General features: G+C 43.8%; 2 protein-coding genes across 3 annotated transcripts in view; both read right to left on the reverse strand.

The window, feature by feature from the left end:
• Positions 1–1,813: 1,813 nt before the first annotated feature.
• Positions 1,814–13,871, reverse strand: AMACR (alpha-methylacyl-CoA racemase). The gene is made up of 5 exons (XM_004678081.2): positions 13,532–13,871; positions 11,434–11,577; positions 10,195–10,355; positions 4,842–5,028; positions 1,814–2,502 (listed from the first exon to the last, which is right to left on the reverse strand). Exons 1-5 carry the CDS (start codon positions 13,776–13,778, stop codon positions 2,093–2,095), a joined length of 1,149 nt encoding a protein of 382 aa, XP_004678138.1. The 5' UTR covers positions 13,779–13,871; the 3' UTR covers positions 1,814–2,092.
• Positions 13,872–17,695: 3,824 nt separating this feature from the next.
• The window catches only part of C1QTNF3 (C1q and tumor necrosis factor related protein 3), a 21,301-nt gene continuing 15,694 nt past the window's right edge, over positions 17,696–23,302 (reverse strand). For both annotated transcript variants that reach the window (XM_004678082.2, XM_004678083.2), the window contains exons 5-6: positions 21,062–21,161; positions 17,696–20,064 (exon numbers count right to left, since the gene is read on the reverse strand). In XM_004678082.2, the coding sequence (XP_004678139.1) occupies positions 19,905–20,064; positions 21,062–21,161 (260 nt within the window). In that variant the 3' untranslated portion in view covers positions 17,696–19,904. The remainder of the gene's footprint in view (positions 20,065–21,061; positions 21,162–23,302) is intronic.

The following is a 23,302-nucleotide window of genomic DNA, read 5'->3' on the forward strand; positions in this document are numbered from 1 at the left end:
AGTCTACACCTCGGAGGCCTGGGTTTGTGCGACAAGCTGGATTTGACCCTGGCTGAGCCCCAGCAGAGAAGGGCAGGCTGGGGGTGGGGCTCAAGTTCTTTCATGCTTTTAAGATCACAAGTTATGATGAGAGGGAGGACTGGGGAGGGGGCGGGGTGCTGGAGAGCATGAGGGAGATTAGCGGTGCAAGCCCTCTGGCCCCAGGGAATGTTTCTCTAAAGGAATCTTTCTTTCTCCTGTTCTCTCTCTCTCTCCCCACACACAGCTTTGAAACAAGCACTACTACACAGGTGTTAAATCGAAATATGAACGAGTCAATTATCTTTTCGTAAGCTTTTTTGAGATAAAAAATATTCTGTCCTTTCCTGAATGTTTCCTGCACTCAGCCCTCCGGTGGATTAACTAGACTTCAAATGCTGGGAGATTGCATCCTCCCTCTGCACCAGCAGCTGATGGCACTGCAACATTCCTTCCCTTGCATTTTACCACTTGGTAATTAGGTAGCTCTGGGATGGCAGCAAGAGAGGTAGCAGCCAATTTAGGAACTTCAGGCAGTTCAATGTGAAGTGTTGGAGAGCAGGCGTAGAGACGCGAGGTAGAAATCTTATTTCTAATATGGAATGAAAGTGCTGTGTGAGTTTATAGAATATATTTTTTTAAGATTTATTTATTTATTTGTACATACAGAACTGGGGTACAGGCCAGAGGCTCAGGGGCGGTGAGAGGCCCCACCACACAGAGTGGGGAGCAGAACAGGCAGATCCATGAAGCACACTGCTGAGGGGAGCAGCGGGCGGGCCAGGAGAGGTCTGCCACGCCATGTGGTCACCTCTGGGGCAGGCGGGAATCGAACTCATGCGGAAGTGGCTTTAGCTTCCCAGCGCCGTGCTTCAACCCGCTGCGCCACCAGGGAGGGCCTATAGAGTATTTATTATTCCAGTGGGCTAAAGGCCACAGAGAATTTTCCAGGATCCAAAAAGGCCAGTTAGGTGCTAGCGTAACACAATGGGGAAGTGAAGGCAGACACTGAAAGCGAAAGTCAGGTTGGGGAAGCTTTAAGCAACCCAGGGAAGAGGTGCAGGGGCCTGAAGTAGCTGTTGGGTGGGCAGACACAGGGATATGTGGACACGTCACATCAGACTCACTCCTTTAATACTCAGTTTCCACTACGGCGAGGCACTATTCCAGAAACTGGGGATGTGGCCATGAATAAAACCTACAACATCTTCCAAGAGTTTCCCATGCTAGTGTGCCATAGAGGCAGTGAAGCTTGGGGCTAATAAATGTCACCAATGATAGAAGTAGTGTGAAGAAAAATGAAAGGAGGGAGGGGAGAGCGTGCGATTGGGTGGCTACCGTTCACGCAGGAGTCAGGTGACATCTGAGCAGAGGCTTAAATGAAGTGAGGGGTGAAGTAGGACCCGCTGGGGCGGAGGGGGCATGGTGGTAGTGGAGGCTAGAAGCGAGGAGGAGGAAGGTGTCGCAGGGCTTTCGGATGGATGGGGTACAGCTCCCAGGGAAGGAGGCATGTCTGGGCAGTGCTGGCAGGCGCCTACCCAGCAGAGACAGGCCCTCGGAGGCCGGTCTAGGTGGAGGGGTGAGAGTTTATCTGAAGGAAACCTCCAGCACATTTTCTAAAAGTCCAGTTCAAACACAAGTTGCACAATATCTTCATCAAAATTATCTGACCACCGAAGGAAGTATATTATGGTTACCAGCGAAAACTGAAATATTCCAGTGAGTCACAAAATGTTAAAGCATTTCTTGAACAGATTTTATAAACTTAAAAGCACAGTGTACTTTTGAGGGGAAAAAAGCTTTATTTAATAAAAAGCAATATATTAATTCATTTAAAGTATAAGTATTTAAGCAATTTAACGTCAAATATAATCTCTCAAGTAAACTGGGAGGTAGAAAACTGACATATGTAGTATAAAGTGAAATAGCCCAAAGCCATTTTCAAGATTCAATCGTTGCTGTACAATCAGAATCAGTCTTGTTCCTTAATTAGAAGCAACAGATCACTATGATACTGGTTCAAGTTTACACACACACTCTTGTATGTATTACTCTAGACTATGGGGCTTGGAACTTAGAGATTAGCTCTTGGTTTATGACTTTGAATAATTTTATCTGACTTAAGCTTGTCAACCTCTTGCTGGCTGAACCCAAACTCTTTAAGGATCTCTTCACTGTGTTCTCCGACAAAAGGATCCCTCTTGGAAGAAGGGGTAGCTGGGGTATTGGACAGCAGGGGTGCGGGGCGAGGACTTGTGCCCAACTTCTTATCTGTGATAAATGAGCCCCGGTCTTTGTTATGACGATGATGGGCAACCTCTTCAAAAGTCAGAACCGGAGTCACGCACGCATCTGTGCCGTCAAAGATCTGGCACCACTCTGCCTTTGTCTTCTTTGCAAATGCATCTGCAAACTTCTTCTTCATTTCTGGCCAATCAGTTATACTCATCTGACTGGGAAGTTCATCAGACTGCAGCCCAAGTCCTGAAAGAAAACTTTCCTTCAATGATTATGCTTCTGGTGGAACAACTGCAGTCAAAGAAAGTTAAGTTTTGAGCTCACTACACTAACATTGGGATGAGACTGGGAGTTCTCCGAATAACCCGAAAGCAATGTTTACGAAAGAATAAGAAATTAAACATGGCTACTCAAACTTACATGTATGTTTAGAACTCAACAATGTCTGCAGAAATTGCTTAGTACTCAGGTCAGTAAACCTCATCACTGCCATTTAGAATTGCTTGTGCATGATGATAAAGGAAGCTGATGGAAACCGAACCACAGTGTCCACAGCTGTGAGCTCCCTAGCGATGAGTCACAGATGCCGAGGCGTGGTAAGAGCACGCTCCCCTGTCCTGGGTCCTGGTGTGCTCTGGGCTGGGAGTGTCGCTCCCACCGCTCAGCCCTTCCTGTGGCATCTTTTTGCCAGAACTGTGAATTCAGAACTTCTGGTTTTAGTTTTCATTTCTGGACAAAAAAGAAGGCCTGTGTACTCTAGATAACCATTCTGTTCTGCAGTTTGTCCAACGATAACAAATTTGGTGAAGTCAATATAGATGATTATGAAATGCCTTTTAACACTTGCAAGAACAATCATTTCAGTTGCATCAAAATAGACCCCTGAGGCATAAAGTGCAGAAGCAAGGAAAGTCTCAAGGTCAAGACTGGAAGACTGGCCCGTGGCCAGCCGTGATGTCCTTCTTCTGCCAGCAAAGCTAAGTTAAAGGAGAAACAGGTGTGGGAACAAAACTACCTGATGCCACAGAACCTTGGTGAAAATGTGCCAAATCAATGCTGAACACCAAGAGAATAAGGCTTTACCTTGTAACTAACCTAAAAGGGAGAGGGGCAGTCGGTCTTAATAAAAATGAGTTGCTTGGCCCTCCCTGGTGGCACAGTGGGTTAAAGCACAGCACTGAGAAGCAAAAGCTGCTTCAGCATGAGTTTGATCCCTGCCCTGGAGGTGACCACATGGCACAGCAGACCTCTCCTGACCCGCCCGCTGCTCACCTCAGCAGCGTTCTTCGACTGCCAGTTCTGTTCCCCGCTCTGTCTCTGGTGAATCCTCTCACCCCCACACCTCTGGCCTGTACCCCAGTTCTATATGCATAAATAAATACATCTTAAAAAAAAAAAAAAAGAGTTGCACCAGGCATGCGGGACGCTTGTGCTAGGGCTGAGAAGCCGGCGTCCCCTGGGTCCCGCTTCTCTTAGACTTTGTGTCTATCAGTTATTTCAAGATTCTTTCAGATTCCTCTCTCAATCCAGTTCACCAGAGCTGGTCTCCGGCACACCTGAAAAGCTATCACACATGACAGTGAAACACCAGACTCAAAGCTGGAAGGCAGATGCAGCGTAACCAGGGTGCCTCCGCTTCATAGTATGTTCTGAAGCGCCTTCGACACTAAATCATCTGTATAAGAAAATGTTAAATGCAAAGATTTCACAGAAACAAAATATATTCAACTCAATTATTTAATTAAGGAAGAAGAGATCCCATTTCTTCTGCTCACTTGGGGCAACATGTCACTAAAACAAGAATCTGCAAGGTAAACTGTGGATGCATCAAGTGACAAGAGCGGAGTTCATCGAAATTGTCATCAAAGTCTCTTGGTGCTCTGGCGCTGCCTGACATGAAGCCGCTCTGAGACATCGATCAAGAACATGTACTGGCAGAACTGGGGTACAGGTCAGAGGGGCAGTTGTGGTGAGAGGCTTCACCAGAGACAGAGCGGGGAGCAGAACAGGCAGATGGACAAAGTACACTGCTGAGGGGAGCAGCGGGCGGGCCAGGAGAGGTCTGCTGGCATGTGGGTCACCTCCGGGCTGGGGATCAAACTCAGACTGAAACGGCCACAGCCAGCTTTGCAGTGCTGCGCTCCAACCCGCTCTGCTGTGCCACCAGGGAGGGCCTGTTTTTATTTTTTTTACATCATTCTTCACTTTGTGCATTTTTCCATCTCAGTTGTAATCCCCGTGGGCTTCCTTCCACCAGTCACCTGTGTGCCATCACCACAGTCCCGTTTTTAAGGAAGAATACAGCGTGGGCGCTCAGGTCAGGAAAAGTATCTCAAACCACCCAGTAGAAAATGTAAAACAAACTGAACTCTCACAGTAGGGATTGTTTTCAAAACCCAAAACAATTTTTGTAGCCTTGTAAAATTACCTATCAATTTTTTTTTCAAATGCACAATCTAATGATGGCCCTAATTATGTTCATCATAAAGTGGATAATGAAAGAGATCAAGAATGTCAGCAGGGCCCTCAAACAGAAACTAAAGACAGGCACAGGTAAGAGGAGAGGGAGCGCATGAAATACTTACCCTGAATGAGCAGCTTGTAGAACTGGGGCTCTATGGCGCCAACGGCCATGAACCCCCCATCTGCTGTCCTATAGGTCGTGTAGAAAGGGGCGCCACCGTCTAGCAAGTTGTAGCCTCGAGGCTGTTCCCACAGACCGCTTTCTTGAGTTTTCCACAGAAAAGAGCTGAGATAGGCTGTCCCTTCCACCTGTGAAGAAAAAGAATACAATCTGAATTCAGACAACTCATCAATAAACACATGAATCACGGCTACTTAGGGTGTTTCGTTGAGGAATTCAGTTAGTGCAAATGTACGGTGGAGCTGGTTTCCGAACTAGTCAGTTCAGAAATTACTGCTCCAAGGAGACTTGGTTTCTCTTTCAAACGAGACTGTCAAAATGCTGATCATTTTTTATTGTAATTTTTAATTGAAGTACTTTGATTTACATTATATGTGATTCAGTGGTACAAGTTCATACCTCTATTTTGGGGGTGTGGAAATGTATGTATTTTCATAGGATAACAATTTAATTCATGATTTGCAGAGGTCTTTTAATATATAATTGATTTAGTTGTATATATTTTACACCGCTGCTCATTTTTGTACAATGTTTGCTTTCTTCTCTCAGATGTAGTCCCTAGAGAATTCCCACCACCAATTCACCATGCACCCTCTCCATAGTCCCTTGTGTTTGCCCACCCTCCCTCTGGTCTCTGTCCCCCCCTCCTCCCCTGTGGAATATCACTGACTGATAGTTGTCTACAATGCTGGTCATTTTTTTTTTTTATTTTACAAAAGTTTATTTTTACATTATTTTGTACATTTTTTCCCCCCGTCTCAATTGTAATCCCTGTGGGTTTGCCATCACCAAGTCACCCGTGTGCCATCACCATAATCCCATGCATTTCCCTCCCCCCCCCCCGTTTTTGATCCCATTCCCCACTCCACCCCCACAAAATGTCTCTGGTATATGGTTGTTCATTATTCTTGTTATTTTCTCGCCTGGTCCATTATACTCCTGCTATGAGTGAAACCATCCGGTATTTTTTTTTCTCTTTCTGGTTTATCTCACTAAACATGATCTTTTCCAGCTCCATCCAAGTTGCTGCAAAAGACATGTGTTTCTCTTTTTTGGTTGCTGAGTAATATTCCATTGTGTATATGTACCTCATCTTTCTAATCCAGTCATCTACTTTTGGGCATTTGGGCTGCTTCCATGTTTTTCCAATTGTAAATAAAGCAGCAATAAACATGGGGGTACAAGTATCTTTTTCAATCAGTGTTTTTGTGTCTTTTGGGTAGATACCTAGGAGTGGGATTGCTGGGTCGTAGGGAAGCTCCATGTTTAGCAGTTTGAGGAAACTCCAAACAGTTTTCCATAGTGGTTGTACTAGTTTGCATTCCCACCAATGCTGGTCATTTTTAAAGCTAGGTGAAACATACGCAGAAGTTCGGTATATAGTGACTGCACATTTACGTATGTTATAAACAGTTGGCTAAAAATAAAGTAAAAGGATTTCTAAAAATCTGTCTTCTGGACCTACACATACAGACAGACACATGAAGCATATCTTATTTTAAAAGTAAAACATAATTAGGCCCTCCCTGGTGGTGCAGCAGGTTAAAGCACAGCACTGAGAATCTAAAGCCGCTTTTGCATGAGTTCTATTCCCACCTGCCCCAGAGGTGACCACATGGCGTGGCAGACCTCTCCTGACCCACCCGCTGCTCCCCTCAGCGGTGTGCTTCGTCGATCTGCCTGTTCTGCTCCCCGCTCTGTCTCTGGTGAAGCCTCTCACCGCCCCTGAGCCTCTGGCCTGTACCCCAGTTCTGTATGCACAAATAAATAAATCTTAAAAAAAAAAAAAGTAAAACATAATTAAAGTTAGCTTATTCTAGTTTGACTCCAAGTCTAAGAAAACTATAGATGAATACTGAATAATCACTAAAAAGTGACGACAGAAACATAATACCAGTAGCAAGGATATAAGTTTCTGAGGCTAGACAACTGACTTTGGGAATTCCAAACCTGTTATCACAAAACTCATTATCACAAGGCTGGCTCACTGGCCGAGGGAACAAGGGCTACCCCTGTCATCACAGCTTTTACAGTCGGGTGACTCCTGAACCCCTGGGAGAAAGCCATCAAAGCCTTCTATTTCCCAGGTTACCGACTGATTCAAACCATGAGCATGGAATTTCTCCCAATTAGTAGCTGTGAAGCAAACACAAAACCTATCTTTGGATACATCTCAATGTTCCCTTTTTACTTTAAATCTCATGTACACTTCGATTTATGTCCAGAACATCTGTCATCACCAAACAGTGGAGTTTATCTTAGATATGCATACGGACACACACACGCAATCCCTCTTCTATACTGGGTGTACTGACGGGTCTGTTGAAAAAAGATGTCCTATTAGACTTCGAAGTCCAGGTGGGCTCATTTGGGGTTCAAAATGGCTCTAACCTAATCCCATCTCTCCTTTGCAGTACAACAAGTTCTTGTCACAGCTACCAGGGGCACACCTCCCTTGTCCCCTGGCCCACACAGCACGTGGCCACAGATGAGAACCCCTCTACACACAGGAACCACAGTCTACATTTCCCACTGGCCTTTCACATCGCGGTCATCATGGGGTCTCAGAGCCCCTGGGCCACCCCCTCCCCCTGCCCTCAGGTCAGGGGTATCGCCCCAGAGCAGGGATGAATGCAGCAAAATGGATCCTGTTTTCCACACTTCACTGCAGAGTCACCAAGGAAACAGCGCTAGGAAGCAAAGCTCCCAGGTCACCACACACTAACCTGGGTCATGTTTCTGGCACTAACATTTGAAAACCGCTAGTCTAAGATTGCAAGTTACCGGTTTTCCGTATCAACTCCCACAACTATTTGTGTCACAAGGGTTCCTGGACACGAGGAAGTGATGATGCATTTAATGCACCGGTTGGCCTTGGGTAATTACCCAACACTCTCTATGCCCTCACGCAAACACGAGCCGGACTGAAGTTCACATTTTCACAGACACAAAAATCTCACTATTATCCCATTCGTCATGTAATTCTTTCAGCAGACAGCATCTGATGAAGCAGCAATGGTCTTCTATTTAATAAGATTATAGAAAAGCAATTACTTGTCTGCAGTAATTATTTCAAAAGATTCCTAAGTATACAGCCTTGAACTCCCTTTCCAAGCCTGGAGGCAGTGCACTCGGGACCATGCCCAGAGAGGCCAGCAGAGGGCAGCGATGACCCGCAGGGTCAAACTGCCTGGGCGCCTTTCCAGCAGCCAGCTCTCGGGGCCTTAACCCATGCAAGTGGGAAAGTTTCTAAGACCAAATGAGAGCGAACACACCCCGCTCTGGGCGCGTGTGCTCCCAGGAGGATAGGCCAACGCAAAGCTGACTGCTACAGCAGGTGGGCGGCTGCTGTCGCTACCGTCAGTGTGCTCTGACTGGGCCAGGGCACAAAAGGTCAACCACACACTGAAATCACTTCAGCCACCGCCACAGCCCACAGCGGGCAATGTGAGATGTTCCCTGATGGCACAGAAACAGGGCAAGGCCACGCGGGTGTTTAGCCTGAGCGCAGCAGGAGGTGCCAGCCAACGTCCCAAGACTGGGGATTCTGGTGGGAAACTGCGTTTGCAAAGGTGACTAAGAGCAAGTCCAATTTACGTGGCTCAGTTTTAAACTCCGGAGTTCTCTCCGGTTCACCTTCTGACCGTTCCTTTTTCTTGGCACATCTGCTTTCCTTTGTTTCCATGACAACCATCCCCTCGGGTTCTCCTCGTGGCCATCTTGGCCCTAACTTTTCTTCTGCTCACTCCTCAAACCGGGGCCTGTATCCCCCCCACTAGCGGGCCAGCCACATTGTCGCATGTGTCTCCCAAAGACACTGAAACCTGTTTCTAGTCCCTGACTCCAAGAGTCCCAAGTACCTGGAAGGGACTCCAGATTTGGAAAGGCCAAAACCTGATTCCTTTTCTTCTCAGAATAAACATCACAATAACAAATTTTACAAAGTGCCACCACTGATTACAATGTCAACAATGGATGGACTCATTAATTCTCCAGCACTACCAGGCAGTACATAACACTCTTTCCCTTTTAAAGAAGGAAACTGAGGCATAGGGAAGTTAAGTAAGGCCACCACTCACCCGAGATCTTGGAGCTAGTAAATGGCACCACTGGGGTGCAGAAGTCTGTTGTTGGGGTGCTCTTGGCCACTGAGCCAAACTGGCTCTCCTGCAGCAGTCTTTCCCCAAGGATGCCAATGACACCTGCCCCCCCCCCATCAAGATAGCCAAGGCAGAAGTAGGGGACCCATCTGATTCCTCCCACTCCCCTCACAGCCAATGCATCACCAAACCCCAGCAAGGGTACAGCTCAAACAGCCCTCGAATGCAAGCCCGTTCTGCCATAACTGCTCCACCACGCATCCCTAGCCCTCAGCAAGAACCCGGTAACTGGTCTCTGTGCCTCCAGTCTTGTCTCCCTGAAATCCAGTCTCCATCCTATCTCCAAGATGTGTCTAAACCCAAACGTGTAGTGACCCTGGGTGGGGCTCTTACCAACCAGCTGTGAGCTCCTGGACGAATTTTGATTCTTTAGTTTTCTCCTCTTTAAAAAAACCAACATGTTCCAAAGTGAAGCATTATTTTGAGGATTAGAAGAACTCACAGGGACCGTGACCAGTCAAAGAGTGAAAAGAACAAAGCACTGCGATGCTGGGAGCCCCCTACAAGAAAAACGCTGGACTGATCTGTGTTACTTTTGTACCCGTAAGAATCTTCTCCATCTGGGGGCCCTCCCTGGTGGCGCAGCAGGTTAAAGCACAGCACTGGGAATAGAAAGCCACTTCCGCATGAGTTCCTACTGCACCCCTCAGCAGTGTATTTTGTCGATCTGCTTGTTCTGTTCCCCACTCTGTCTCTGGTGAAGCCTCTCACCACCCCTGCTCCTCTGGCCTGTACCCCAGTTCTGTATACACAAATAAATAAATCTTTAAAAAAAAAATCTTCTCCATCTGTTGAAAAAAAAAAACTTCCAGAGGATAGTTTTGAATGTGGAGTGCTTGTACACTATATTCTTAGAGTAAGAGATAACTTTGGAAAATTGTGGAACAACCACACAGGAGTCCAGGGAATCACAAAAGGTTTAGAAAGCTGACTCTAAAAACAAATGATGCAAATAGGGCATTCTGCTGCATATGAAGAAAAGGAAGGGTTATCTCTGAGCACTTGCATCAAACTTCAAATCTCATGTTTCTATTACTGTGTGCAGGAAAGGATGTGAGGCTGCCACGTCATACTGGCGAACAATCCGCAGGCCTCTTCACCACTCCCCACCCCTTCCCTCTCTGGTGAACTTACCATGTTTGCATCAATGATCTGCCCTTTGCCAGAACATGCGCGTTCATAGAGAGCCAGCACGATGCCCAGGGCACACATAAGGCCCCCCCCAGCGAAGTCGGCCAGGAGATTCAGCGGGGCATATGGGTTCTCATCACTTCTGCCCAGTTTAGACAGCACACCTACAGCAGTAAAAAAAAAAAATTGGGAACCACAAACTGCACATTTAAACTCTGTTTTAAGCAAATATATGAACATCTTAGAGAAATAACCAACTCTGTAGTTGCTGACGTGAGTGAAAACTAGTACATAAACCTAGACCCATTCAACGTATTTATCGACAGGCTCCCCCTCCAGCAAGGGACTTAGGTTTTTGTCTTTTACTTCTCTAAAACTTTATTTATACTCTTTTAAGAATTTTACCACTAAGTTTTTTACTGAAGAAGTTTGGGGAAAATTGAGTTGATGCCTTAGCCACAGTATGGTGGACTTTCATTCTTATTTCAGAGATGAAAGAAAATAATCAGACACACAAAAAAGAAAAGGATTACACTTTAAAGTAGATATGAAAAATCAATGCTACACTCATTCTTTTTTTTTAAAGAAAAAAAAAAGTTAATGTTAAAACAATTTGGAAAATTTTTTTTTCCATCTCAATTGTAATCCCCATGGGTTTCCCATCACCGACTATGGTGTGCCATCACCAAGTCCCATGCAGCTACACCCATTCTTTAACTAAATGTGTCCTCACAGGAAAATTGAGACTTCCTTTAATCAACAACACATAATTTGCAGAATTTAAGATTTAGGCCATTCCAAGACATAGTTACAGGCAACATTTTTAATAACGTGATATTACAGCCTGAAAACCATTGGCTTTTTCTAGTTTTCACAGACATTTGAAATGGTGACTCAGATGATTTTCAATACAGGTTGGGGAAGAGGAGTGTCAGAATCAGACTCATCAGAATTTTCACAACACGGAGAACCATTTCCATTACACCTATGTTTCCTACTTCTTTGTAGGGGTTTGCCTGAGAGTTGACTCCATTACTGTAGTAAGTAAATGTTCCCAGGGAGAGTATGTTATCCCTCAAGGGGAAAGATGGAAGAGACAAATTAACCCTTTTTAAACAACTATGCTCCTTCTTACTGATTCTGATATTTACATTTTCATCGTAAACATTCCTTTTAATAAGTTTAACTGCAGAACCTGATTGGAAACAAATAGAACGTAGAGAAATTTATTTTTCAACATACCTGACAAAGCCAAATAGTTGATGTCATGACCTGCTCTCTCAGCGAATTTTCCTGATTGTCCAAATCCACTCAACCTGGCATAGATAAGCTTTGGGTTCTCCTTGCGCAGAATCTCTGGGCCAAGCTGCAGTTTTTCCATGACACCTCAAGAAAAAAATCACCACTTTTTCTATGAGAGCATGAATCAAGGATGGGTATAATGCTTCCTCTGTGGGACACACAGCACACATGAAACAACCCTCTTGCAGTCATACCAATAACATTTGATACTGGCTTACAGATTGATTCTAGTAATAACGACCCAGAGTGAGGCCACCATTTTTGGGATGTGTGCTTTCTGCCCTATGGCACTACTTCCTTCTAGAACTTCCCTATTCCCCTTCAGGCAAATCTACATTTCTTCAATACCTGGGGTGCGCATTTCATACATTTAGCCAGTCCCTTTACAACTTCTTGGACCTTCTCACTAGTAATTTGTTAAAAGTGGTTTGTTTCCTTGAAAACAGTTACCCTAGATCATTACTTGGTTAAAAAATTGCTTTTGAAAGATTTTTAGGGCCTTTTCTTTTTCCATGCCAACATCAGTGCCATCTTCTGCCTCAAGCTGTACTTCTGTCTATATATGATTCCTTACCAGCTTAGAAGGTGCTCCCACAGGACTCCCCTGACCTATTCTCACAGGTCTCTACAATGCCTAGCATCAGCGCCTTCAAAAAAAGGCTCAGTAAGTATCTGTGAAAAGAAAGGTTAATTACAACAGCACCTGAGAGCTCTTAAATTATCAAGTACAATATTTATTGCATAATATCCAGGTACCAACACAAAGTCCCTAGGTATCAAAGCAATAAAGATTACTTAATAAACTCTGTCTTGTCAAAACTGTCTTAAATTACAAAAGAACTTAGTTTCCTAGGTAGGAAACAGCACCCATAACCCTTCACCTGGAGGCTACAAATGTATTTAGAGCTTCACCTTTCCCCTAATTAAGGCACCTAGGACAATTTACTTAACCATGTTGCATCTAGTTCATCTTCAAATGGGGTAATTATTGAATTATAACACCATCTTATGTATTAAATTACTATGATCATAACCTTCAAATCTGGCTATGTGGGAGAATTATATTTAAGTGCCTGGAAGTCAATCAACAAACATGTACAACTTACAGCTATAATAACCTGAAAAGCTAAGATTACTTCTGGCAGCTGTAGAGAAAGGATCAGCGTGGTGCTAGATGCAAGCATTGGCTTTAAAAAGACTTATGATGGTGTCAGAGAAGCTGCAGCCCAGGTGCAGAGAGAGAGAACCCTGGCCCGAAGAAAGGAAGAATGAGTGAACCGGGGGTCACCGGGAGGGGTGGGGTATAGGAAGATTTGCAGTCACAGGGGAAGCACAATTTCTGAAGCAGGCAACTGGGTGTTAATCACTGTGACTAGTAATACAAAAGATAGAGATGCTGTTTCGCAATGTACGCGATGTCTGACAACTGGAGTGCCTGGGAGACAGCCAGCCAGGTGGAAATGTTCAGGACCTGAGGAAGCCAGAGTTTGCTGTTCTGTAAGAGGGAGGTCTAGTTACAGGTCTGAGCATCCTCAGTCTAGAAAAGGTGCGAACAATGGGGATCAATAGTGTGGTCCAGAGCAGAGGGTAAAAAAAGCAAAACTGAGCCGAGGCTGGGACCTGGGAACCAGCATTTAGGGCTGGGGCGTTAGCCTGAGTCAGGAGGTGGTTTTAGAAGGTTAACTGTCCCCCCCAAAACGGTAGTAAAATTGCCCAAAGCCTGGCAGAGAACAGAAGGCTTTTCAAGATTCTCACAGGGTTTAGGACCCTCAAAAGACTAAGAAAGGCATATGAATAGAAGTGGGTCATTAGCAAAAAGCTGGAAAGTGCAAATGTGGAAAATCACCTCACGGGAAATGTGACCTTATCAAATGCAACGAAAAGGTCTAGAAAGACAGTTGACAGGGAAGCGTCCCCGAAGCAAAGGAGCAAAGACGGTGTGGGCTTGGCCTCCCACAAACGGGGCGGCCCCTCCCTCCTGCGGGGACGTTCCCCGGCCCGGCCCCGCGGTGGCCCCGCGGAGGCCCCGGGGGCTCACCGTGGCGGAAGGGCTCCAGCACCACGTCCGCCTGGGCGCACAGGCGCCGCACCACCGACGCTCCCTGCGGCTGCTTCAGATTCACAGCCAGCGACCGCTTGCCCCGACCCAAATGGCTCACGTCGCCGGCGGAGCCCAGTCGGTCCACTCGCACCACCTGCGCCCCGAAGTCCGCTAGGACCATGCCACAGAACGGACCAGGGGCCAGGCCGGCCAGCTCCACTACAGAGATGCCCCGGAGCGCCATGGCAGCCCGAAGAGCCGGCTGAAGGAGGAGGTGACCCGGCAGGCCGCACCTCGCTCACCCGCTCCCCGGGAACCCGCCGGACACCCTACTAGAGCGCCTGCGTGCGGGGCAGGGCTTCGTGCTCGGGGGCGGGGCCGGAGTGCGTGGGGGCGGAGCCGTTGTGCGCGGGGGCGGGGCTTCTCCCTGGAGCGCCTCGCGGCTCCCTGTTTCTCTTTCCTCCTGCTGCCAAGTCCTAAATTGTATTGGGGCTTGACCTTGGGATCTGGGGCCTGGCTCTCTCTTCTCAGGACGCTAGTACTCTCTGGTCGTTGTGACACCAGCGGCCGTTGTGCCATTTGAGCCTTTATGGCTGTCAAGCCTTAAAGTTAAGAAAAACCTCAAAACCTTATGAATGAGGTTTATTCATAAGGTATATTCTCCTGTCAGTGGCTAGAAGCCTACAGTCAGACTATGCTCTTGACCAGAGCCAAACTCCCTTCAGTAATCCTCCCTTCTACGCAACCCCTTCATCCACCAACCCTTACCCCTCACCCCACCCACCCCATCCCATGACACCATCTGAAACAGCCTGATAACACAAATTGTGAACTTGTGAGCCATTAGGTAAGAATTACTCAAGGAACTGTTTGAGTAGGTGGAGTAAATCATGGACTGGGGAGCCCTGTCCCAGCATCCTGAACAATTTGGCACAACACAAGAATAATCTCACAATTTCTGGGGGAGGAGGCCGAGAACTTGCACATACAGTTGGCAGTTACTTGTCTGTACATAGTGGATTACAGGCCAACCCAGAACTAGCTATGATTTTTTTTTTAAGATTTATTTATGCATACAGAACTGGGTATAGGCCAGAGGTGCAGGGGCAGTGATAGGATTCACCAGAGACACAGCGAGGAGCGAACAGGCTGATGTGATGAAATACACTGCTGAGGGGAGCAGCAGGCGGGTCAGGAGAGGTCTGCCACGCTATGTGGGTCACCTCCGGGGCGGGGATCGAACTCATGCAGAAGTGACTTTAGCTTCTTAGTGCTGTGCTTTAACCTGCCGCGCCACCAGGGAGGACCCTGGATGTACCTACCCTTTAAGTATCTCCTCCTAAAGCCTTTCTTGGAGTCAGGCTAAATTTTCCTTTCTAGTACTATTTCTCCCATGTATGAGTCTCTAATAAACAATTCCAAAGTGCTAGCCTACATCTAGCTCTCTTTAGTGAATTTTTTGTCGAATAGGGCAAAGGGCCCATTCTTCTGTGCCAGAGTCTATATAACCCATGTATCAGGTGACCCAAGGCAGAAATAGGGGGCCTGTAAGGAGCATATGTAGACATGAGTAAGGATATGTAGATATGACCTATGCAATGTAAACAAACTCACTGACCAAATTAAGCCTAGAGACTTCCAGAACATACTGTGCTGTGACTTTGGCTGAAGGCACTTTGGGTTGGTTTTTGCTTAATATAAATAAAATCCTCTTTGAGAGCCAACCTCTGACTGAAACCTATTTCTTGCTTGCGACAGGAACCATCTTTGATTCCTCCCTCTCTCCTCACTGCCAGTGCATCACCAAACCCCAGCAATTTTACAATCTCAAATATCCTTTGTCTTACAGACCCATTCTACCATTCTGCTTCAGTACCTGTACCTACCCCTCAAATCCACTCTTTATCCTACCTGCAGATATGTGTCCAAAGGTAAATATGTAGTGGCCCTAGCTGGAGCTCTTACCAATCAATCAGCTGTGAGCTCCTGGGCACATTTTGATTCTTCAGTTTTGTCCTCTTTAAGAAGACAATGTGTTCTAAATTAAATAGTTTTTGCGGTGATCAGAAATCATGTAGGGGAAGTGACATATTCAATGTCTTACAATGAAAAAACCAAGACATTGTGATGTTGGAGATGACTTCTCTGAAAGTGGGGAGATCTAGATGGGCTCTCTGCAGAATTAGGAACTTTGTGTATTGCATACCTCTTTGAAAAATTCAAGGTATACTAAGGAGACAATTTTTACAGTAGATGGGCTTTGGAGGGAGAGTCAAAACCAAATGAGGGAATGCTAAAAGTATTTTTGAGCCGACCTTGTCCCGTTTGACTGCCCACCTGTGTCTATGCAGACATCTCCTTTCTACTCTTTTTCCTTAATCAACTTGCCGTATGCTGCTGAAAAAAAAAAAATAAAGTTTTTGATTTCTCACCTGTCATTTCTACAGATAACTAACATTTCAGACTTTTTACTCTCATGCACAATATTTTTAAAATACACTAAATTTTAAAATCGCAAATAGTTGTACTATTTTCAAAAAATGTTTTCTTCTTAATTTGACCTGGGTGTGAGTGATCTGACATAATCTTTCACATTTCTAGGAAATTGTAGAGCCAGAGGTAGGTGACTTTATCTCTGTCCTTTAGTCCAGCTTTCAAAACACAAGCACATCCATCATTTTCATCCACCGTCCATTGAATCTCCCAACTTCTATCACTATTCAATGTCTATAATATGCTTTGCCTAGACAAAATATATTGTCACACCATGGTTTTAATTTATATAAATACTATATTGCCCTTCACCGAATTTGTTTTTTCACTCTACCTAATGTTAACTGGTGTCTCAATTTCTGTTCCTTCCTCTTTGATCAGTTGGAATTCTTGGCTTAAATACAAAAGAATTCACTGAAAGAATGTTAGTTTACATGACTGCCTGAGAAAGCTGAATTCAGGCAATTGACAGGATGTGGAAAAGTCTAGGCTGCTGGAGTCACATTCAAGGTCACAGCATTAAAGTCAGGTTAGGTGCCAAGTCTGGATAGAGTTTCCACTCACCTTTGACCGGGAGATTGCACCATCATAAGCCTGATACTAGAGCTAATTTGAAGGACGCCCCAGTGAATATTAAGTTAGGGCCATTATTTAAAATACTGACTGTGGTGGATTGAAATGCTTTAAATGTTTTAAAAATCATGAATTAATGATAATAATGCTTTTAAAAAGACTTCATTAGGGGTCACTGTAAAAATTTGGTAAATTCAAAGTGAAAAAATAAGTATTTATCTTGCCTTCCACCTGAACAATGTCTTGGGGATAACCAAATAGTGCTTAAAAGAATCTTGTTTTTTAAACATCACTGTTTTGCAAATGTTAAAGATATAATGCTTGTATGCTATAATTATCAATCACTACTAGAAACATTAAGCAAAAAGTCAAGGGAGGAATTTTATAATATGTGGAGCCAGCTAAGATACTTTGAACCCCCTGATCAATTTTAATATCATAAAAAGAGACAAGACATTATGGACCTCCTGCTATGATACAGTAGACAACACCAACCATGAATTTTTTGGAAGGAGATTGAATTGAATCTAATTGAACACATTTTCTGTTTATTGTAAATGCAGAAAGAGGAAGTTGCCATTTATTTATCATTTGAAAATCAAGTAATAAGTAAATGAAAAAGTATCTAAGTCATTGATGGTTTTGAAACAAATATATCAGTCAAATGTTCTGTATAAATCCTGTTTTGAATTGTGATTTAAACAAACATACTATAAAAGATAATTATGAAATAGTTGGGGGTATTTTTAAGAACTGAATATTAGATATGAAATATTTATGTGTGTGAAATGTTAGTATGGCTATACTTTTTTAAAAAAGCCTCTCATTTCTTTCAAGCCCTTATTGAGTATTTACAAACCTTAAATTGATTAAGGAACTTCTAATATCTGGCCAATGGATTTAGAATTGCATGAAACAGTAACTGCTTGGTACCTCTCACCTCTCCCTTTGTGATTAGGAACATCTATACTTGAATCATGTTTTACCAGATTAAAACCTTAAAAATAGAAATTATGTATTATTCAGTTATCCCACTTTTGGGTATTTTTACCTAAAAAATGCAAAAGCACAAGTTTGAAGTGATATAAGCACCTCCATGTTTATTATCACACCATGTTTAATAACCAGGAACTGGTAGTAACCAAAGAGCACATCAACTAACCGTTGGATAAAGAAGATGTGACCTATGCATATGCGCATACACACAGAGACTGGAATACTACTCAGCTATGAAAAGGATGAAATCTATGAAAAAAAATTTTTGTATTGTAAGACCAGTTAATGCTTACCTGAAGGGAAGCAGGAAGGGAGAGTGAATAAATTGGGGGGAAATAGGACAATGAAAGATACATTTGGACTTTCAGGAGTGAACTTAATGTTGTAGACACACATGTTGATTCTCAACAATGAACCACTGAACTTTATATAATGGCATAATCAATGTTACTCTAACAAAAAATAAAATATCATTTTCTTAAAGTTTCAGAGGGCTGGAGTTATAACAATGAAATAACTGAAAAGTGTTGTTTTTATAGTTAAGTGACTGCTCTCTGCCTCTGTCATCAATTGTAAGACTATTCACTTATCTATCTGCATGAAAATATTTTAGCTTTGTGTTAACAACCCATAGTGAATTACACTTGTGTAGCTATTCAACTTTATTAAGAACATTATAAAACAGTCCACTTTACAAAGGGGTGTCGATTTCCATATAATGTTTATTACATTTTCCTTGTCTCAGTTTTATCTAAAGCCAGGCAAATATCTTCCTCTAAGCCACTTTACTAGCAATGTATGTTCTTTAGATCTAAAATCCACTTGGGAAGCAAGCAACATTCACATGTCTATTGCCATTGCAGTTACACAAAGTATTTATGACATTGGGTACTAAGTTAGCTAAGAGGATAAACCAAATTCTCTCTGCTCCTAGCCTTAGGAGGTTATTGATACAAGTAAGCCCAAAGTTAAAGCCCTAGTTTCCTGTCCAAACTGTGACAGAAAATAAAACAAGTCTAGCTATTTCTAAAGCAATCAATCATATGCTATTTCTCAGAGAGGAGAAATGCCATCTAAATATTATCTAGTATCAGGATAAAATAAACCAATTTTGGTACTATCTTCAAAACTTACAGCACAGTCTCATGAATACCATTTCATTGGCAAGTGTAATCCCTTAAAAATAGATATTTGGGGAGGAATAGGCAGAAGTCAGAGGAATAAGCAGAAGTCAGTGGCACGACCACTCTGAATTTTACGTATAGTAACAGAGGCAATCATCATATTTTATTTAAAAAAAAAAGTTGAGATTTTCTTATGTTCTCCAAAGTGGGATATCTTTATACTTTGTATCTCTCAGTTTGACTCTGTATAATTGAGTTACAGCTCCTTTAACAAGTATGTAAAGTTCAATAAGGGGATTTCTAAATTGAGAGGAAAGGAGATTACATTGTAGTACATGTACCTGCACTCACCCAGCTGATTCTACAGACCAAAGTCAACCAAGATCTGTTAAGTGGGAATGAGCCAGTCTGATAAAGCCAGATACCTCAATAAGCCCAATTCTGGATCATGAGAAAATTCTATTTCAAAAACTACAAGTGAATAAAATCAATATTTAATAACAGTAGTATCCTTATAAAGAAGGTGGAGTATTTTTTTTGTCAGCATGTGAATACTTTTGCTACCTAAAAGTTAACATGAACCCCTAATATATATATATATGTGTGTCTGTGTGTGTATATATATATGTATATATGTATATATACATATACATACATACATACATACATATATATGCATACATACTTTATTGATGAATATTGACCCACCAGGTCGAAGTGTTGTTTCCTACCCTAGGTTTCACAAACGTTTCTAATACCCAGGTCCTCTTCTTGCCCTGGCCCCATCATAATCAATGCATCCTAGTCTCTGAAATGGTATCAAGAAAGATGACCCCCAAACCTCAGAGGTTCCTAAAAGATGCTATTAGAGACAGAGTAGCTAAAATTCTCGGCAAATGATTTCTCTGCTGGGGACCTGTGTGCAGAGGGCACTCTCTTTTAGGGATAAAGTGATAAAGGTGCTGAGTGTATTTGTTACAGTCCCTTGAGAAGAGGCTTTGTGGTTCATTCTTCGGAGCCCCTGAGTCCTGTAGCGTCCTGGTGCATCTAGTAATGTAACAACACAATGTAAAGAGTTTTTTATGTATAACATGTCGGACCTTCAACTCTAATGTCCCTCGTATCATCATGGTACCAGCTCAGTTACAAGTCTTCCCCACAGCGGATCTGGTCTATTCAAGTATTTACTTAGTTTCAAAGAGCAGGAACCCTGCAAAGGTGGAGAAGCGCTGGTGGTCCCCATGAAGAGCTCCGTTGCCCATTCTCAGCCAAACCTCATCCCCTTTGGCCAGCTTCAGCACTGCGTGGTTGCTAGATGTATCTGATTTCCCTTTGGTTTCATAGCTGGAAAATAAAAAAGCACCAAGTATTTAGTGTTTGCAGTGGACAGCCTGCTTTTTACCAAAATCAATTTTCCCCATTTTTCTAACCAGTGGAGTTACTTTCACCAGCCTGCATCCCTCAAAAATCCAGGGGGGTGGGGTTGGGAGGGTGGCTCTCCCTGGAGGCACAACGGGTTATGCACAACCGCATTATGAAGCTCTACAAAGCTACTGCAGCACCAGTTCATCCCCCGCCAGGGAGCTGACCCACATGGCGCGGCAGACCTCTCCTGACCCGCCTGCTGCTCCCCTCAGCAGTGTACTGTCAGTGTGCCTGTTCTGCTCCCCACTCTGTCTCTGGTGAATCCTTTCACCCACCACACCTCTGGCCTGTACCCCAGTTCTGTAAGCATAAATAATCTTAAAAAAAAAAATCCAGGTGGATGACACCCTTTCAATCCTTATACAATTCCCTCCTCCCCTTCTGCCACCTCATCGTTCCCCATGAGTAGGCCAAAGATGCTGATCTGCCCACCCACTGTGTTCCAGGCTTCTTGATGGCAGCAGCACCCTCCTACCTATTTCATCTCTTTCTCTTTACATTGTCAAGGGGCCCAAGAATGACTGTGCAGCCTTCAAGGATACTCCCAGCCCCCATCTGCCAGCCTGTGGAAATGCTGGAGAGGACCATCACCCACGCTCGCCTCTGAGCAAGAGGGATGGAGGCAGGGCAGAAGATATGGGGAAGAGATAATGATTCAGGACAGAATACAAGTGATGAGTTATAGGGACTGTCACTAGTATTACTCAAGGCCTCTTGCCAACATGCTGATGGTCAAGTTCATCAGGTTTATTCCTTCCCAAAGAGCTATAATCTCGTCATGTATGGGTGCATAGGAGTGCCAGTGAGAGTAGAATCCATGTGGGCTCTGTCCGTTCCTATACACGTCCCTGGCATTGACCTTCATCTGGGCCAACAATGGTAGGCAGCACTACCTGTGACAGAAAAGACCACCCACCTGTACATGCTGAACACCGTGTTGCCATTGTGCATGAGGTATACGTAGACTTCCTCCACATCCTCGTGCTTCATCATGCTGAAGGTGAAGAAATACACCCCTGGAAAAGGCATGTATCCCCATGTTTATACTGTGAGCCGGGAATAGCATCACATGACATCATGCTTCCTCTGTTGGTCACCTAGGTGGTATGAAGTTCCTTCTTGGTCTTTATTGATATGAGTGTCCTTGATCATCTCTCACCTTCAAGCTGCTTTAAATTTTGGGGGACTTTCTCAGGGTGTATTCTGTGTGTTCCTCAAGGGCTTACAAGGCCTCATTTTCCCTGTCCTGATACAGTACCTAGCTGTTCCCTGTTCAGAGGAACTTTTATCAGCATCTGCCATGGGGCCTGGATTAACAAGTTTCAGAGCCCTGCATGGCCAACTCATAGCCATCCTGTCCTAACAGAATGAGCATGTATAAGGATATTAGCACACAGGCTGCAGATGGTAGTCAAAGATAAGGAGGAGCCAAAACACAGGCTAAGTCTGTCAGTGCTAAAAAAATGCAGTATCCTCTCCCACTATTCATTGTAAGTGGTGAGATTTGTGCACAAAACCCACAAAGATTCAACTGTGGCTTTGTTCCTAAACATTTAAATGCTTCTCATTTGAAAATGACCAATATATTTTCTTTTAATGTGAATCTTCTTCGAGTTTCCTTGAACCCCTAATTAAAAATAATTTAATGTGATCTGATACAGTGCAGAAAATATCTTCACTGAGGGATTAAAAAGAATCTAATGACTATGGTGGTGGATTATATGTGCCTTGGTGGTGAATGTATGATGCTGTTTATAGATTAGGGTGTCTGGTAGGGGTGCCATATTATCGCCTCAATTAGAGAAAAATAAATAAATAGAGCCCAATGGTAGAGAGATGAACAGAAAGGGAAAATCTTCCCAGTCCAGATGACTTGGATTTGACTTGGAAAGATGAATGAATGGATATCAGCCTTGCAGCTCTTGTCAGTGTCCACGCTTCTCTGTAATGAATGATGTCTTAATCTGTGCAAGGTGCTATAACAAAACACCACAGACTGGATGGCTGATAATAGGAATGTATTTCTTACAGCTGTGTTGGCTGGAAGTCTGGGATCAGGGCACCGGAATGCCCCATGGGGCCCTGGAGTGATTTCAGACATCTTATAATCTTACCTGGCAGAAAGAACGAGGAATTGGTCTCTTTTATAGGGTCACCAGTCCCATTTCTGAATGCTCCACTCTCATGGGCTAATCACTTCCCAAAGGCTCCCTTCCTAATACCATGCATATGAAGTTTGGATATATGAATTTTAGGACAGCAGAAACATCAACACTCTGACCATAATAAGCCTTGTAAGAAAAAATGCCAGAAACATCTAAAACTATTAAAGCACTATGCAGTTCTATGCTATTTTCCAAAGGTGTCAAGGAAGATGCAAACTGCAGGTCTCTGAGCTTACTGTGTTCATCCATCTGTTCTGCGTCAAGTCAAATCAAATAAGGAAGCATGATTCTGTCATAGTTAATGCCATACATGCATATTCAGTGGGCTGGGAATAAAGGAGATGGCATAAAAATCATCTTGCCCATTTATATGCCTAGAGAATGGCTCACAGATGGAAAGGAAAGCAGAGAGAAAAAGAGAATTTAGGGCAAGAGGCAGCTCTTGAGCCCACGGTCAATTTTGCAGGTGTCTCTCCTATTTTACTCCTTTTCCTAATAAACCTGCCTTTAAAAATTTTTTTAAAAATAATATAATAATTTATTTTTACATCACTTTGTGCCTTATTCCATCTCAGTTGTAATCCCTGTGGGCTTCTCATCACCAAAGCACCCATGTGCCATCACCATAGTCCAGTGCATTTCCCTCCCCCCACTGTTTGTGATCCCATTCCCTGCTCCACCCCACAAAATGTCTCTGGTATATAGCTGTTTACTGTTATTATTATTTTCTCCCCTGTCCTTTATACTCCTGCTATGAGTGAAACCATTCGGTATTTTTCCTTTTCTTTCTGTCTTATTTCACTAAGCATGATCTTTTCCAGCTCCATCCATGTTGCTGCAAAAGGCATGTGTTTCTCTTTCTTGGTTGCTGAGTAATATTCCACTGTATATATGCACCACATCTTTTTAATCCAGTCATCTACTTTTGGGCATTTGGGCTGCTTCCATGTTTTTCCAATTGTAAATAAAGCAGCAATAAACATGGGGGTGCA

This window comes from Condylura cristata, unplaced genomic scaffold (assembly GCF_000260355.1).
Source record: "Condylura cristata isolate star-nosed mole 26May11 unplaced genomic scaffold, ConCri1.0 scaffold00007, whole genome shotgun sequence".
In the NCBI taxonomy this organism is placed as follows: domain Eukaryota; kingdom Metazoa; phylum Chordata; class Mammalia; order Eulipotyphla; family Talpidae; genus Condylura; species Condylura cristata.